At 46.6% G+C, this 14,995-nt stretch overlaps 4 protein-coding genes across 4 annotated transcripts; 1 reads left to right on the forward strand and 3 right to left on the reverse strand.

Moving 5' to 3' along the window:
- Positions 1-1,814: 1,814 nt before the first annotated feature.
- LOC120660849 (beta-1,3-galactosyltransferase 7-like) lies at positions 1,815-5,473 on the reverse strand. The gene is made up of 11 exons (XM_039939492.1): positions 5,155-5,473; positions 4,937-5,027; positions 4,471-4,529; positions 4,186-4,376; positions 3,908-3,971; positions 3,388-3,460; positions 3,076-3,196; positions 2,911-2,998; positions 2,695-2,820; positions 2,495-2,604; positions 1,815-2,392 (listed from the first exon to the last, which is right to left on the reverse strand). The coding sequence occupies exons 1-11, from the start codon at positions 5,259-5,261 to the stop codon at positions 2,244-2,246; spliced, it is 1,179 nt and encodes a 392-aa protein (XP_039795426.1). The 5' UTR covers positions 5,262-5,473; the 3' UTR covers positions 1,815-2,243.
- A 2,522-nt stretch (positions 5,474-7,995) lies between these two features.
- On the reverse strand, positions 7,996-10,821 carry LOC120660850 (transmembrane protein 50 homolog). The gene is made up of 4 exons (XM_039939493.1): positions 10,587-10,821; positions 10,370-10,469; positions 8,409-8,561; positions 7,996-8,330 (listed from the first exon to the last, which is right to left on the reverse strand). Exons 1-4 carry the CDS (start codon positions 10,720-10,722, stop codon positions 8,294-8,296), a joined length of 426 nt encoding a protein of 141 aa, XP_039795427.1. The 5' UTR covers positions 10,723-10,821; the 3' UTR covers positions 7,996-8,293.
- A 176-nt stretch (positions 10,822-10,997) lies between these two features.
- LOC120660853 (transmembrane emp24 domain-containing protein p24delta3-like) lies at positions 10,998-13,097 on the forward strand. Its single transcript, XM_039939495.1, has 4 exons — positions 10,998-11,236; positions 12,287-12,496; positions 12,606-12,682; positions 12,785-13,097. The coding sequence occupies exons 1-4, from the start codon at positions 11,039-11,041 to the stop codon at positions 12,927-12,929; spliced, it is 630 nt and encodes a 209-aa protein (XP_039795429.1). The 5' UTR covers positions 10,998-11,038; the 3' UTR covers positions 12,930-13,097.
- On the reverse strand, positions 13,043-14,791 carry LOC120660852 (annexin D8-like). The gene is made up of 5 exons (XM_039939494.1): positions 14,330-14,791; positions 14,006-14,236; positions 13,676-13,897; positions 13,494-13,583; positions 13,043-13,394 (listed from the first exon to the last, which is right to left on the reverse strand). The coding sequence occupies exons 1-5, from the start codon at positions 14,531-14,533 to the stop codon at positions 13,182-13,184; spliced, it is 960 nt and encodes a 319-aa protein (XP_039795428.1). The 5' UTR covers positions 14,534-14,791; the 3' UTR covers positions 13,043-13,181.
- Between the last annotated feature and the right edge of the window lie 204 nt (positions 14,792-14,995).

Genomic DNA, 14,995 nt, shown 5'->3' on the forward strand with positions numbered 1-14,995 from the left:
TTTTACTCATTTTACTTTGAGAACTCAATAGAGTACTTTAATCGATATGGCAGTACTTTTTCCTCATTTCACTTCACGAACTCAATAGAGTCCTTTATTACCAGTACTTTAGCAAGTCCGCTCGCATATCTTTCTTATCTTTAGGTTCGTATATAACTTTCCATTCTTCTTAAACTCATTGAGTGCTTAATCACTGTGACACAATAGAAGTGCCCGATCAATTCTAGAATAGCAAAGCTACTCCAAACTTTTCTCCCAGTGTGGGATAAACCAGCACATGAGTCATCACAACTTTCTCTCGCCCACATTGGTGCAAACTTGAATAGAGATCAAATTCATCAAGCCATTATTCAAAAAGCTTCTGAAGTAAAGAAAAAACTGAAGCTTTTCGTTACTACGCTCTTGGCCCGGCTAGCAAATTTGGCCCAAGGCCTGCTTGCGTGCGTTGCGCCCCCGCGCACCAGGCCACAACCAGGGCCTGGGCCGGGAAAGCGCTAACCCGCCTGGGCCGAAACTGGCCCACCACTGAGCCGGTGGACTCCCTGCCGTCGGATGAAATCAGACGGTCCTCCGTCGCTTTCGGCAAGGCAAAAATCCGGCGCCGGCCGCTCACCCCGTAACCCTAGCTCATTTTGCTCTTTCCCTTCTCTCTGTCTCCGTCGACTCGAGTGGCGCCGCCGCCGGCCTCTTGCTGCTGAGCCGCTCGACCCGGCCACTGAGCCACCATGGCCGGCGAGCCCTAGTGCGACTCTTTGTTCTCTCCTCCCCCTATCGGTCCGCAGCGCTCACAGAGGCGAGCACGGAGCGGCGGCGGTCCGTGGTGGCCAGAGGAGGTGGCGGCCCGAGCGTGGCTCGCCGGAGGAGGAGGTGGCGGCGCTGCCATGGCTCCCTCGCCGGCGTGCGCGCTCGCCGGATGGTGAACGCGCCGCCGTCGAGCGGGCCGTTGACGGTGCCCTGACTCGCGAGACCCCCCGTGCGCGCGCTTTCGCGTCCCGGCGGCGAGCTGCGACTTGTCTCTGTGCCGCGCCCCGACGAATGGCGGCGCAGATTTGGCCCGCACGACGGCGGTGGTGATTGCGCAGGACCAGATAAATCCCACGGCCCTTCTTTCTTTCTAGGGTTAGGGTTTGGATCATTCTTCGTCTTTTCTTTCGATTTGCATAAAAATGATGCAATCTTTCGAATCCTCCGCACCAACTAGGATTTGGGATTCGTTTTCTTTGTCGATCCGAGATCGATTTGATTTCTTTCTTTCTTATTCCTTACTTATTCCTTTGTGTCTTTCGATTCGCGAGCGAATCCTCATTCCCAATTCGATCTACTTTATTAGGTCGGCTCTGATACCATTGTTAGAATAAATCGAACGTCTAAGAGTAGATCAATCGTGTTAACTCACTTTCTGTGGGCAAAACATTTCTCTGGTCACACTTGCATGATCCATGGCGCCGCCGTGGAAGTCTGCCGTAGTAGTCGAGGATGGCGGCGGCGGCGTGGCGCAGGGGCGGCGAAGGTGTAACGCAGGGGTGACGGCGAGCCGGTGGCGCTTCCCGTCGCTCTCAGCACATCCCGATCGGCTAGGGTTTCTGTTGGTGGGGCTAAGAGCGACGAACTTTGGACTCAGTGCGACTGACCCCCACCTCTTTTTTTTATATGTGTGCTGCAAAACGGGGGCCACCAGCCTTCCACGGGCTGGGCGCCCCCAATTAGGGCGCGAGTCAAGGCCTGTTTGGTCCGTTGGGCCCAAACGGTGGAGATCAACACTAACATTCTCTGCTTACCTGATCAAAGGGATACTCCACAAATACATACTCCGATTTTCAGTATCTCGGTGTATCTGCTGCCACAAGGATAGATAGAACACACCGAGACAATGTAGTCATTCTCAAACGAGACAAATGAACTAATCCAATGTAATCGTGTTTCTGCACTGCACTGATTGAAAAACATGTATACGCACATCAGCACGTGAGCCCAGTATGCCTGTAACACCTATTTCTCAACCAAAAAAAGAAAAGAAAAGAAAAACTCATGTATCCCTGTAGTTCCTTCCATTATCAGACATGCATGATTCTCTTCTCTTAATTTCCTTTACCAGACAAAGGAGTCTTCCAGGGAACACGAGGGAGCTACCATCAGCACGGCCTGTGTCGCAGTGTCTGTATATACTAGAATCAATGGGGCCTCGTGATCTGACTCTCTAGTCTCTTCAGCCTGTGAACCCTCATCAGCAGTTCAGCACCCAGTCAGAATGAGGCGCTCCAAATGGCATCCTCACCTTCACTGCATCTCGAGTGCACGTATTTTAGCCTCTCAACCGGATTGCAGACTCCACTGCATTTCCAATCGAATGATGCGACGCAGACGTTCCCTGCTTGAGCCTTCCACTCGCAGTCTGAGAATCAGTTTCAGAGAGCAAAGATTGGTAAGAAACGCCACAGTGACTTTCAATTTCAGAAATTGTGCATGGTATAATAAAACAGCTGAGGAAACTGACCTGGTGGTGTGCCACAGCACATGTCCCTGTCATCGATGTGCTCCACATCGAGCCCGATAAACCATGCACCGAGCGATACATCTTCATTCGCATATTTGTGCAATATAGGCCTGGGTTATATGATGAATATAGTTGCATCAGTAGCTACTCAAGAAATGGTTTTTCTTGTCTGAATGAGCACAACTGTTCTCTGATCTTACTGGTTGATTGAGATGTATGTGGCAAGATCCTTGGAGATGGCATATATCTGTCCGGTGGCATGTCGGAAGTACTTGTTCCCATCTTCCCCGAACTTCCAAAACTCAGGCTCATGGTATTTTGCATTTCTGATTTAAAAACAGTGAAATGGAATGTTACTATCTATAGAATTTGATGTATTGGAACTTAAGTAGCTATGATGTTTTCAGAAGAATTACTTGTCAGAAAGGACTGGTCCAGACTTCATACAGCCAATATAGACCCGTGGTTTCAATTTATGCCGACCAAGGGTTGCGACGAGCATTCCTGGACATCGTCATAAATAAATAAGAAATCTATCCAATATAGTTGGTGGATTTAGAGGTGCATACAAAGAGTAGTACCTAGGTTTAGGTGAACATCGTCATCCACCTTGACGTAGAAGTCTGCATCCCATAAGGCCACAGCAGTGGAGAAGAATATCTTGGTCTTTGCAGATAGCTTGTGATACCCTTCAACATGGTCCTATGTGTCATACATGTAGAGTTGCATCAGAACACAGTTTCACACTGAGAGAGTCCCCAAATCAGAGGGAGAGTCACGGATTTCCATGATTGCGGTTCAACAGAAAGTTATACCAGCCTAAGAAAAATCGTGATGAAAATCAAAGTAAAAAATATGTTATGGTCAAATAATTGGTGGAAATTATATCATACCAGCCTAAGAAAATCATGATGAATTTCATCCTCCGCGTCTATAGCCTTGTCAAGGACATTGTTTGATGTAGCACTGCAACACATAAAAGCCAGTTATTGCTTCAATAATGCATGTATTTAGACTCATGTCAGAGAATACTTTAGTTTAAATAAATCAGGGAATATTTATGCTCCAGGCTCCAGCTGCTAGGAACGCTTGAAAACTGAAGGGGACACTGCCAACTATACGTCTATCTTTTTCGGTTTCAATATAGTAGTAGTCAGTGTGCTGCTTCTTTATCAAAATTTTAAAGCTAGAAATCATCAGCAGTAGTCATCGGTTGAAAAATTGCAGTCTAGTTTTTTAGAAGTTTGAGCCAAATGAACTACTATTTCAAATCTATATGAAGCACAATAGAACAAGATGCTGCTGTTTTCTGAACTTGTTCCTTTTTTCACTAAATATGCACAGCTTTCCACTGGTGTTCAGAAATAATATTTGAACAGATTTAAAATGTAAAGATAATACATTTAACCATACCTATGTCCTATTGTAAATCGGATGATGATTCCCTTTTCCTCTTCCAGTTTCTTGAGTTTCTCACCTAATAAATAGCATAGTTAGTTTGCTACAGACAGTAAGCACAGTAAAATATAAAGAACAGTAAGCTCTAATAGAGAGTTCCTGCAGCATTGGATCTTTCAAAAAAGATTCCTGTACCATTTCTTCTAGCTAGGAGCCTAGGAATAAGGAACACAATAAACAACCGCTAACCAGCATCAGGGAAGAAAAATTAAGTTTGGGTGGGGAGAGCGAACCTTGAGGCATCCAGGTCTCCCTTACAGAATCCCGACGCTTCCTGCTACTGAAGGCGGTGTTGATCCCGATCACAATAAAAGCTCTTTTCCTCTGCTTACTTATGCCACCTGCACTTTCCCCATGTAGCTCATTGCTACTGCGCTTTGCTGCCAGCTCCATCTGCAGTGTATCAATTGACTTCTCCAAATATCTAAACACCAAATGGTTCCCAAATTAGTGAAAACTTGATGGTTCAGAGAGCCACCGGTGGTAAAGAACACTTTTCAGGATTCACGACGACATACTGTATGGCCTCATGAGTCTTTGACACCTCCCCCATGATGTCCCTATCGTTAGCTGGTTTCTGAAATCAAGAAAGGGAGTTATGCATCCCGTTACGAGAACTACTATTACATCTCAAAAGGAGTATTTTATTGAAAAGTGTAGTCAAATGCAGGAATAATTTTCAAAAACAAGTGCTTTCGACCATCAAGACTGCAAGAGGTACTTCATTAATGCTTGAATGGTGCACAACGTATCCACATATGGTCCCTAAACCGCCAATGTCTCTAAACGATGTTTTTCGGCCTAATGAACACTGCCCTGTCTTTCAAACGAGAACTTGGAAATATGAATATGCAGTCATGAATATAATGCATATAACAATATCTGAAGTGGAAAGGTGAGCATATTTTAAAGCAACATAAAGAAAGGATAAACATAAAAAATTGGGGAAAAACTAATTCAGGGTAAGGGGTTAGGCAGCCCTACCGGCCTGGCAACAAACTCCTGAGATAGGCTCTGCAGCTCCCTTTCGTGCAGCCGGCGCGGCACCACGATCGGGCTCGGCACCGATCCAAACCTGCCACGAAAACCATCGCCGGACCAGCACCCGTAAGCATTGCATCCATCGCACGAACGGCGCAGACACCAGACTTGCGTGGCTCGAAGAAAGCAGCAAGAACCGAAACCAATCTATTGAGACTCACCGGTCGGTGATGAGCATGCCGAGGAAGAAGCTGACGAAGCAGAGGAGCAGTATCCGCCGCGACAGCAGCCTCCTCTCCGAGGCGGCGGCGCCGTTCTTGGGCTTCATCTATCCCCCTCTCTTCGACCGCCCTGCCTCCCTCTCCTCGGCTCCGCCGCCGTGTCTATCCAGGACCGGCGCCTGGAGGTGCGTTTCGTGGTTGATCACGGCAGATGTGGGCGAGGGGAGGGGGGCTTTATGAAGGTTCGACGTAACCGAAGCAGAGGAGGGAAACAACAAGAGGGAGACGACGACTAGTTTAATGGTGGACTCGGAGCAAATGCTACGTTCACGGCGCAAGGATGTGAACGCTGTTTTTCTAGAGAGAGAAAGAGAGAGAGAGAGAGAGAGAGAGAGAGAGAGAGAGAGAGAGAGAGAGAGAGAGCAGGCGATGGCTGCCTATGGTTTTAGTTTTTTTTTTTTTGAGAGAGCCCTGTGGTTTTAGTTAGAGAGGGAGAGCGACACGAGGGATGGCCAGGGTTAGAAGGTATGTAGTTGTTTCTCCCCTCTTTTACGGTTAGTAGAGATTTGCTACTCATGAATGCATCTTACTAAGTGAAGATTAGCTAGGAGAATCTTTATTTATTCACTCAGGCACAAGCCAGATGCTTATTTCAATATTTATAATAAAGAAGGTGAAAACGGCGATTTCATTTATTAAAAAAATTCCTTTCAAAAGTGAAAAATAACTGTTTAGCTCTAGGTCATCAAATTAACTAGACGTAAATGAAGTCTTTAAGTAGCGCAGGAGATGCATGTCATCACTTACCTATAACAATTTGATTTACATAACTTTTTTTTTTTGAAGAAAACTTTTTCTTTTTGATATACGTACAACCAACCCTCAAAAAATATACGTACAACCACCTATATATTACCCTAAAAGATACTACTCTATTCACAGTTTGGTGTGAATTGTTTCGTATACTCAATATACATTTTTCTACCCCTAAAAATATAGTTTTCTGGAGATGGAAAGATTTTATCTCACCCGCCATGTTGATGGGGTTATTAACTGCTATAGGACCTTTTAACAAACTAGCCTTTTTTGTTTGAAACCCAGAGTTGCAGATAACTTTTATATCAGGAGCATGAGCATCACAAAACAGCAGTAACCGAAAGCCTAAACACGGGGATCATATTTCGGGGAGATCTCTTGTTTGGGGGCGTTGGCACCGGCGCCGGGAGTTGCGTGTCACATCCCGGGCCCGCGAGGGACGCGGCTGGCACGGGACACGTGAGAGTGAGATCGCGGAGACCCCGCGCGCCGACCATCTGGCGCCGTCGCAGCTCCGGCCTGTCCCTCTCAGACGGACGCGCCCCCGAGGGCGCCGCGCCCGCAGCCGCCGGCGACGGCAAGGTGCGCGGCGTTTCCGTGAACGGAGCAAGCAGCGCGCGTTCTCACAGATTGACGCGGGTGCCGGGTGAGTTCGTCCGCCGCGGCAGGGCAACGCTGTTTCGCCGGAGAATCCACGCACGGTGACTAGTAGGTCTCAGCCAGCCTATATTTTTTATAATTATTAGGCCGGGATTGGAATCCACGCAATTTGAGTAAGAGCAAGCTCAAGTAAGACCAGTTCCAGTTGGCGTTTCACTAAGAGTTTCATAGTATTAGAATTTATGACACATCATCAATTTTGCTAGTACGGTGAGGAGGGAGGTGAGAGTTTTTCACGTCGAACATGCAGGACTTCAGAGCCTTTTTAGTTCTTAAAAATTTTCACGTGCTACAATAACTTGTAACGTTTGACTACTAATTTGGAGTATTAAATGTGGATAATTGACAAAACATATTCCATAACCCCCGGGTGAAATCGCGAGATGAATCTAATTATGCAATGATTAAACAATGTTGTGCTACCACTAATGACAGATTAATTAGCCTTAATAGATTTCCCGTCCATCTGTGTAATTAATTTTATAATTAATCTATATTTAATACTTCTAATTTGTGGTCAAACAGCCCAAAAATTTTTGGGAACTAAACGGCCCCTCAGTCTTTGTTTGGATTGCAGGATCTCTCATTCTCTCGTCTCAATCTGTCTGAAACCCTTATTTCGCAAACTGGCAAACGGTGACGTACTCCCTTTCGAATCAACCAACCCATGTCAAGCCTCTTCCAGTCTTTCGACGTCTCCTTCACCCTCAGTAGAGCCACGAAGTTTCTGCAGTTTTGTACGGTACTGTACCGATACTGAAAGCTTTGCCCAGGTCGAAGAAGTCGCTAGGTTACAACCACACTACCGGTATTCCCGAAGCAGGAGTCGCCCACCGTGTACGCTTCGGGGAAAGCGACGAAGCTGGATCAGGGCTGCGCGAGCAACGCGCCACGAGTGACGAGGCGCAACGGGATGTTGTTACTTTCATCGGAGGCGGCCATATAAACTTTTTATACTACTCCCACATTGCTATCGAGCTGAACGTAACGGGATTCAGATGCTCTCGATCGACACAACACAACACGGTTGCGATCGTGCCCAGCCGGCAGGTGGGCCCTACGCCGTCTTCAGCAAAACATACGAGAAAAAGCCGGGTACCGGCAGTTCAGCAATGTGTCTCCGGATTATAAAATAAAAAAAATACAAGGAAACGCAGCCCTTCGGCATAAACAACACTGACTGTCATAGCTGGACATCAGCTTCGGTACCACCAAGACACTATACCAATCAGCAGCAGTAACGATGACACGGCATCTGGATTTAATGAAGTCAACCGGAACTGACCAGGAGGCGTCAGCGTCACGTAGTAGTTACTGCAGCAATTTACTGTCAATTGCGACACTGGGCATCTGGATTTAATACTAACTTACTGCAGCAATTCACTGTCAATTGCGACGCTGGGCCAATTAACTGTCAGTTTCAGTTTTACCCTCTTGACATGCATGATCAGGACGCATCACAGGTTGGAAGAAAAACGTGCACTGGTGTTAAGCATCATTTCCGATAAACAGTCAAGATATGCACAAACGAAACATCTACCCGTCCCACTCTACAGTAGGCATGGTTTCCCATCACACAGAACCATACGCTGCCAGAAATAATTTCCTTCACACGATTATGACCAGCCTTGCTTGCAAACCATCTGCTCGGAACTTTCCGCGCTTAATCTTCATAGTGGCATGTCCAATATATCAACCCGCTGTGCAAGGATGATGGAAAGTCAGAACGCCTAATGGCAATTGAATAGGAGTCACGTGCATGAGAAACACAAATATACCTTATCAACACGAGAACGCATTGCAGAACACCAGCAACACCAGTCCAGACAGATGGGCCCTTGTCTGTCAGCGCATCTTGCACCAACAAACCAACAGATCCAGCTAGGCAGACAAAAGAAACAACATATGCAACAAAAAGCCAGAGCTTCACTCTGCAAGTCAAGAAAAGAATGTTAGAATACTTCATCACAGCTAACTAGCTAAGAAATTAAGTGCCTGTGATACAACCCATGAGGAAGAATTTTTCATATATGCAGCGCTTTTGACTAGGGATACTAACAAGGACCGTGTGATGCCTTGCAGAACCACATCAAAATTGATGCAACCATACAGAACACAATTAGGAATGCAAGTCTACTATTGTTGGGGTCATTGGGTCGACCAAACTCATTAAAAAGAACCAACCCAGATTTCAGAGCACAGGATGTGGGATAAAAATGAACTGGCTAGTGGACCCACTACTATCCAATGGTGTCAGCACTTGCATCACGACATCACTGAGCATAACGCTAGAAACTTGAGGCCCTTTTGGTAGAAAGTACAAACGTAATTTGAGGTTTCTATTGCACAGCATAAATGATTAAAAAGAACTGAAATCCCTACCTCCCCTCATGAACTTAGGCGGATGAAACTTCAGACAAGTGGTTCAGGTCCTTGCCAATGGATGTAAGGATGGGATGACAAGTCTAGGCTACTCAAGTTGAAGATTGAAAGTTCAAACTTTAACATGCATTCTTTCAAGTTCCATTGAACTGGTTTAGCAAATTCTGGTACTGGTCTTGATGAGAATGATTGCATGGGAGTATGGGACTTACAATTATGGCTCATCGTGCAAGACATGTTTTGAGTTAAACTAAATGGTCTTTTTGTCTGCCCACATATGAATTTCTACCAACAGCATTTCCATATTTTGGCTCTCTTTTTTAGATCATTGAAATATTGCATAAATTCAACAGAATTTGAGTTTACAAGCTTTATGCTGTTGCAGGCATCTTTAAAATCTATAGGACCACAGAATATTGGTGAAGCCTTTAAACAAGGATCAGCTGCATCTAACACTGGAAGCTATGCTACCCTATAAATATAGATAAACTGGATTAATTGATAAAACAACCAAAAGAGAAGTGAACTAGTTGACTTAATTGAATAAATAGTAAGTAATCGATAACACAGGAAACATTATTAGGAGATAGGACTTCTCTAACCCACTTAACTTCTAATCAGATTGATGGAGCTTTCATAATAAAATCAGCTTTAGGGACGATTTGCGAATCAGACTAGATTCAACATGCAACATTTTTTTCTTCAACTCTTCTGGATAAATGAATAACAGAGTTACATAAGTGGGAAGGTAGTTATTAAAAACATGTTGGAGTTAGAATGTAACTGCTCAAGAGGAAGTTGGAAGCCTCTTTATAATTTTACAAACTATTTTCAACTTATATAGGCACATTAGTGGCAACTTAGGTTGATGAAAAATTAATGAAATTCTCTACTTTTGATAATCGGAAGCAAGGATTTCGTATGTGATATTGAAAGCAATCAACAGGCTGGGTGTTATTGTTATAGGGTTTATATACATTACAAGAAAACACAGTGACTTAAAATTCAGAATACCCAAGAAAAAAAGGAAGGGTAGATAGGAGCCATCATATCTAAGTATAGCATGAGATGAGAGTAATCAGTTGCACATTTCTGTTCTCTCTCAAAAAAAAAAGTTGCATATTTGTGTTTAGCACGAAGCCAGTGCATTTAGTTTTTGAGTGAACTATACATGAGCTCATTTTCTAGACAATTTAAGAATTCATTAAATCATGTACAACTGACTAAATTCCAAATCCATTAAAAAATGCATCATAACAATCAGGGTTTACTCGTATTATCTGAATTCCAATTGATCGACGCCCTAAATTTATTCAGAAATTGGATCAACCCATGCCAAATCGACCAGTAAGCTCACCTCCACTCGGAATCGTCCCCGTAGGGCGAGTAATAGTCGTATCCGATCTCATCCTTGTTCACGCAGTTGAACATGAGCGCCGCCAGCGACGCGAAGATCCCTGCAGCACGCCCGCACCCGACGAATCACACCCATCAACTCCAATCTCAAATATCTCACAAACAAAGAGGGAGGGGCCAGCTTCATCAAGACCGAATCTTAGGGCTCCTGCTCTCACCTGGAAGGTAGTGGAGGAAGGAGACCGGGACGGCACTGCAGACGACGGCGTCCACCCAGAACCACCATCCAGCCCCGAAGACGGCCCCGGCCACGCCTGGCCCGATGATCCCCCACAGCAGCGCAAGGTTCTCCATGGCCGCGACCTCTCCTCACCAACTCCTCCCACCAAGCAATCTCCTTGCTTGCTCCTTTCCCCGTTTTTCTGCCGAATTATTTTTTCCAAGTGGAGCCTGGAGTTTTTTTTTTGTTCCGGGCCGAGATGTGACTGGGATCAAAATTTTCAGCCCAATGAGAGCCCAACTCGGAATTCCCTGGGCCCATTATTGTGATCGTCATGTTTGTGGGCCTAACGAATCGCGAGTTGTGGCCTTTTTTTTAATAATCTCATTGGGGGGCAGTTGCCAGTTGGTGCGGCTCAGGCGCTCAGTGGCTGGTAAGAATAGTCTGTCGATGGCGCGAGGTGGCGCGTGGATGGCGGCGGCGGCGGCGGCGTGGTGGATGGCGGCGGGGGCGGGGGCGGTGTGGCTGGAGATTGCGCCGTCGGGGTCCAAGTGCGTGTCGGAGGAGATCCAGTCCAACGTCGTCGTCATCGGCGACTACTCCGTCCTGTACGAGCACCACCACGCCCACCCAACCGTCGCCGTCAAGGTAACCAATCGTTAGAGCCGGATGCAGGATTGATCGGGGTAGTACAACGTGGGGAGTGATACGGCAAAATTAGCCTTCCAACTCCGGGTAAACCGTGAGGATCGGTTGGAGAATCACGACTCCAAGGCGAACTAGATTTTTTTTCTCTGTGCTTGTGTCTGTACACTGGAAATGAAGGGGGGAGATGAATTGTACTATATAGGTCTTACTCACCTGATTGGTATGTGGATTTTTTGATGTTATGTTTTGCGTTAGTTACCAAACAGCAGTACCAATGGATGGCAACCTATGCACATTGTACATACATGACTTGAGGTATACAGTATACATCCATTCATCAGTGTCGCTCGTGGTTTTTGGGCGTGCACAGGAAAAACGCAGTCATTTGAAAAATCATTCTGCTAGCGGAAATGGATGAAAAGATTCATAAACGATCGTTGGGTTGAAGAACTGACAAGTGTGATTTATTTAGGAGCTCCTCACTATCCTTACCATTGATGCAGACATGCAGTCAACATGATCCTACTAGGACAAGAAGTTGATTCTACAGATTCTATCTGCACATGCTTCTGACTTAATTTCCACAGGGCGGTCTGGTGCAAGTGGTAGTGCTTGCCGCCTGTGAATCAAGAGGTCACAGGTTCGAGCGGTGGCCTCTACACATTGCACGATGTGTGGGAAAGACCTCCCGCTAATAACCTCTCCCAGACCCCGCACAGTGCGGGAGCCTACGGCACTGGGTACGTCTTTTTTTCCACTATGGTAATCGCAGTACTCCTGCCATACAGGTTTGATGGTCAGAGTAGTAGCGAGTAAATATTGTCCTTTTCACTTTATTCATAGCAAAAGGTTACTCCTAGCGATTATAAATATATTAGAAAATTGAACAAATGTACAGAGAAAGTCTAGAGAAATGAAGAAAGAAATTAAAACAATTAACGAGGAAGGGAGCTGGGGATTAACTGGGAGTTGCCTTATTGCAGATTGTTTCTTTTGGACCTTTTCTGTTGTACTAACATCTGTTACATGTCTGATGGGAATTATTCTCAGGTAACATCCCCTTTTGGCGACATTGTGCATAAGAAAGAAAATGTTTCAATGGACCAGTTTGCATTTACTACAGCAGAAGCTGGAAACTACCTGGCTTGCTTTTGGGTTGAGGGAGATGACAGGGGGTTAGTGGTGAAATTAAATCTTGACTGGAAAATTGGGATTGCTGCTAAAGACTGGGATTCTGTTGCTAAGAAGGAAAAGATTGAGGTGAAGTACATGCAAATGTCAAATGTGGTGTTGTGTCGTTATTTTATTTATTTTATATCATTATTTATTGTTTTTCATTTCCTCCACTAACATTGAGTTTTGCAATCAGGGAGTTGAGCTAGAGTTACTCAAGCTTGAAATAGCTGTCCAATCAATCCACGAAAACCTGCTTCTGCTCAAATCCAAGTCTGTGCACTTCTTTTCTATCTTCATCTTTTAGTTATCCGTGTACCTGAATGGTATCCCAGTGCATAACAATCTCTTTGACCTAAATTGATCTCGGTGCAGAGAAGCTAACATGAGAGATGTCAGTGAGAAGACAAATGCTAGGGTCACGTGGTTGAGCTTGTTGTCTCTCAGCGTTTGCGTCGCAGTCTCTGTTTTGCAGCTGTGGCATCTACAAGAGTACTTTCGTAAGAAGAAGCTCATCTAAGTGCATTCGTAATGTAGCCCTCTGGGTTAAGTGTATTGTTATGTTTCGTTTTGTGCATAATGGGATGTGATACTTTTGCCATCACGAGTGAAGTAATTTTGTAAATAAACTGGTAACATTTCATAACCTTGAAATCCAAGTTCAGATGGCATCAGATGCTGTTTTTCATGTTCAACACACTCGTGCAGCATGCAAAGCACTATTTTTACTTCCATGGACAGATCAAGGTTTCCACTGTGCCAGCTGCCAGCTTCATGAGGCGGCTGACCCTCTTGCCACAGCCACAAGAAAATCTCTGTAATCACTCTGGGGCAAGCTTTCTCGGATGAAATCTGCAAGGTTACTCCCGTAGCAGCTCTTGAACGCTGATCTGATCTCATCTATACCGACGTCGTCGCTGCCCAGGATTGCCCTTGTTACCAACCTTTTATCAGTTGCTGCGCATTGCATACTTCTCTGCAGTAACTGGAAAGACCAAGAACAGAAGAATGAGTCAGATGAGGTATGTATAATAAGGTACTGTAAACGGTCTGCCAGTGATACTGAATCAACTGTTTGTATCACCTTGGAGTAATACTTGGAAGGACTGTAGATGCACTTGACAACAGCTCTCAGAGCTTCTTCGAACTCACCAGGGCCATTTGTCTTCAGAGCCTGCATATACAGACATTGTTGCAAGATAGCCTCAGGGCAGGGTCATTGAGGTATGAAGTGGGTGCCATGAGGCAGTTGATGGGTTCACTTGCCTTGGTGTAGTCATGCCCGTATATGTGCTTGTAGCTGCAGAAGGCCAGCCTGAGCTGCGGGGTGCTCCTCTTGCTGAACATCTCGAGGATCACGGCCTCGTCGACGACCGACCCCGCGCCGCTGTTCTTGGTGTCGTGGAGCCTCCTCGCGTCGCACTTGGCAATGTGGTGGCTGGGCTCGTCGTGGTGCGACTTGCGGGAGGCCGCAAGAGCCACCAGCAGCTGCCCGGATCATCAGGAAACAGCAATGTGAGGAGTTTCAGTTGGCTGACACCATGAGAGCAGATTGATTAACTGAAAGAAGAACGAGACAAGGAATGCTAAGACCACCCTCTGGTAAGGATGCGACGGCTCGGTGACCATGTCCTGGTCCAGGTTCCTCCTGAACCTGGTCAGGTAGGCCTGCTTGGTGAAGAAGAGCTGGTCCTGCTTGCGGCGCGTGAAGACCTCGACGAGGGCGCGGTAGCCGGCCACGGTGGCACCGCCCTCCACCGCCTCCCGCGCCACGACCGCGTCCCGCTCCGCCGGCTCCAGCGCCCACAGGTAGAGCAGCTTGCGGAGCTGGAACAAGAAAAGAAAACAAGAAACAAGTGAGGAACTCGACCGCCGCGCGCGACGGCTGAGACGCCCCGCCCCGCCCACGGCACCTTTTACCTCGTCCTCCTGGCCGGAGCCGGCCGCGAGGGGCGTCCCCCGCAGCGCCGCGGCGAGGTCCTCGCCGAACGAGGCGCGGTAGGCCGCCCTGATCCGCTGCCTCTCGGCGGGGCTCCGCGGGGCCAGGAGGAGGGCCAGGCGCCGCGGGTTGCCGCACGCGCCGCGGATCTCCGCGCACGCCTCCTCCAACCCCGCAGACGCCATGGCCGTCGTCCCGTACGAGTGAAGTGTTCGGCGTAGAGAACTCGCTTCGCCTCGCCTGGCCGTCGGCCAACACCGCGCCGGCCGTTAAATACCGGGCATTGCTCGCGGTTTCCTTTCTCTTAAAGGAGGGAGAAAGCTAAAAATCGGATGGCGAGAGAGGAAGGAAGGAAGGAAATGGAAACGTGAGGAGGGAGCAAAATCCGGGAGCAGGGTTTTCAGAGATGCTGATCTCGGGATCAGCTCTTTTCAGCTTCTTGTAATCCTCTCCGAATGCAGATGAATCGCTCGCATTTCCTATACTACCAATCTTTATCGTAAATTGGCGTTGTTCGGTTCTTTTCCGGAATAGGTTAGAACACAATTTGACCGCTGATTAGGGGTGTTAAATAGAGATAATTTATAAAACCAACTCCAGAATCTCTACGTTAGAAACGCTGAAGAATCCAACGAGGTCTTTGATCG

This window comes from Panicum virgatum, chromosome 2N, assembly GCF_016808335.1.
Source record: "Panicum virgatum strain AP13 chromosome 2N, P.virgatum_v5, whole genome shotgun sequence".
NCBI lineage: Eukaryota > Viridiplantae > Streptophyta > Magnoliopsida > Poales > Poaceae > Panicum > Panicum virgatum.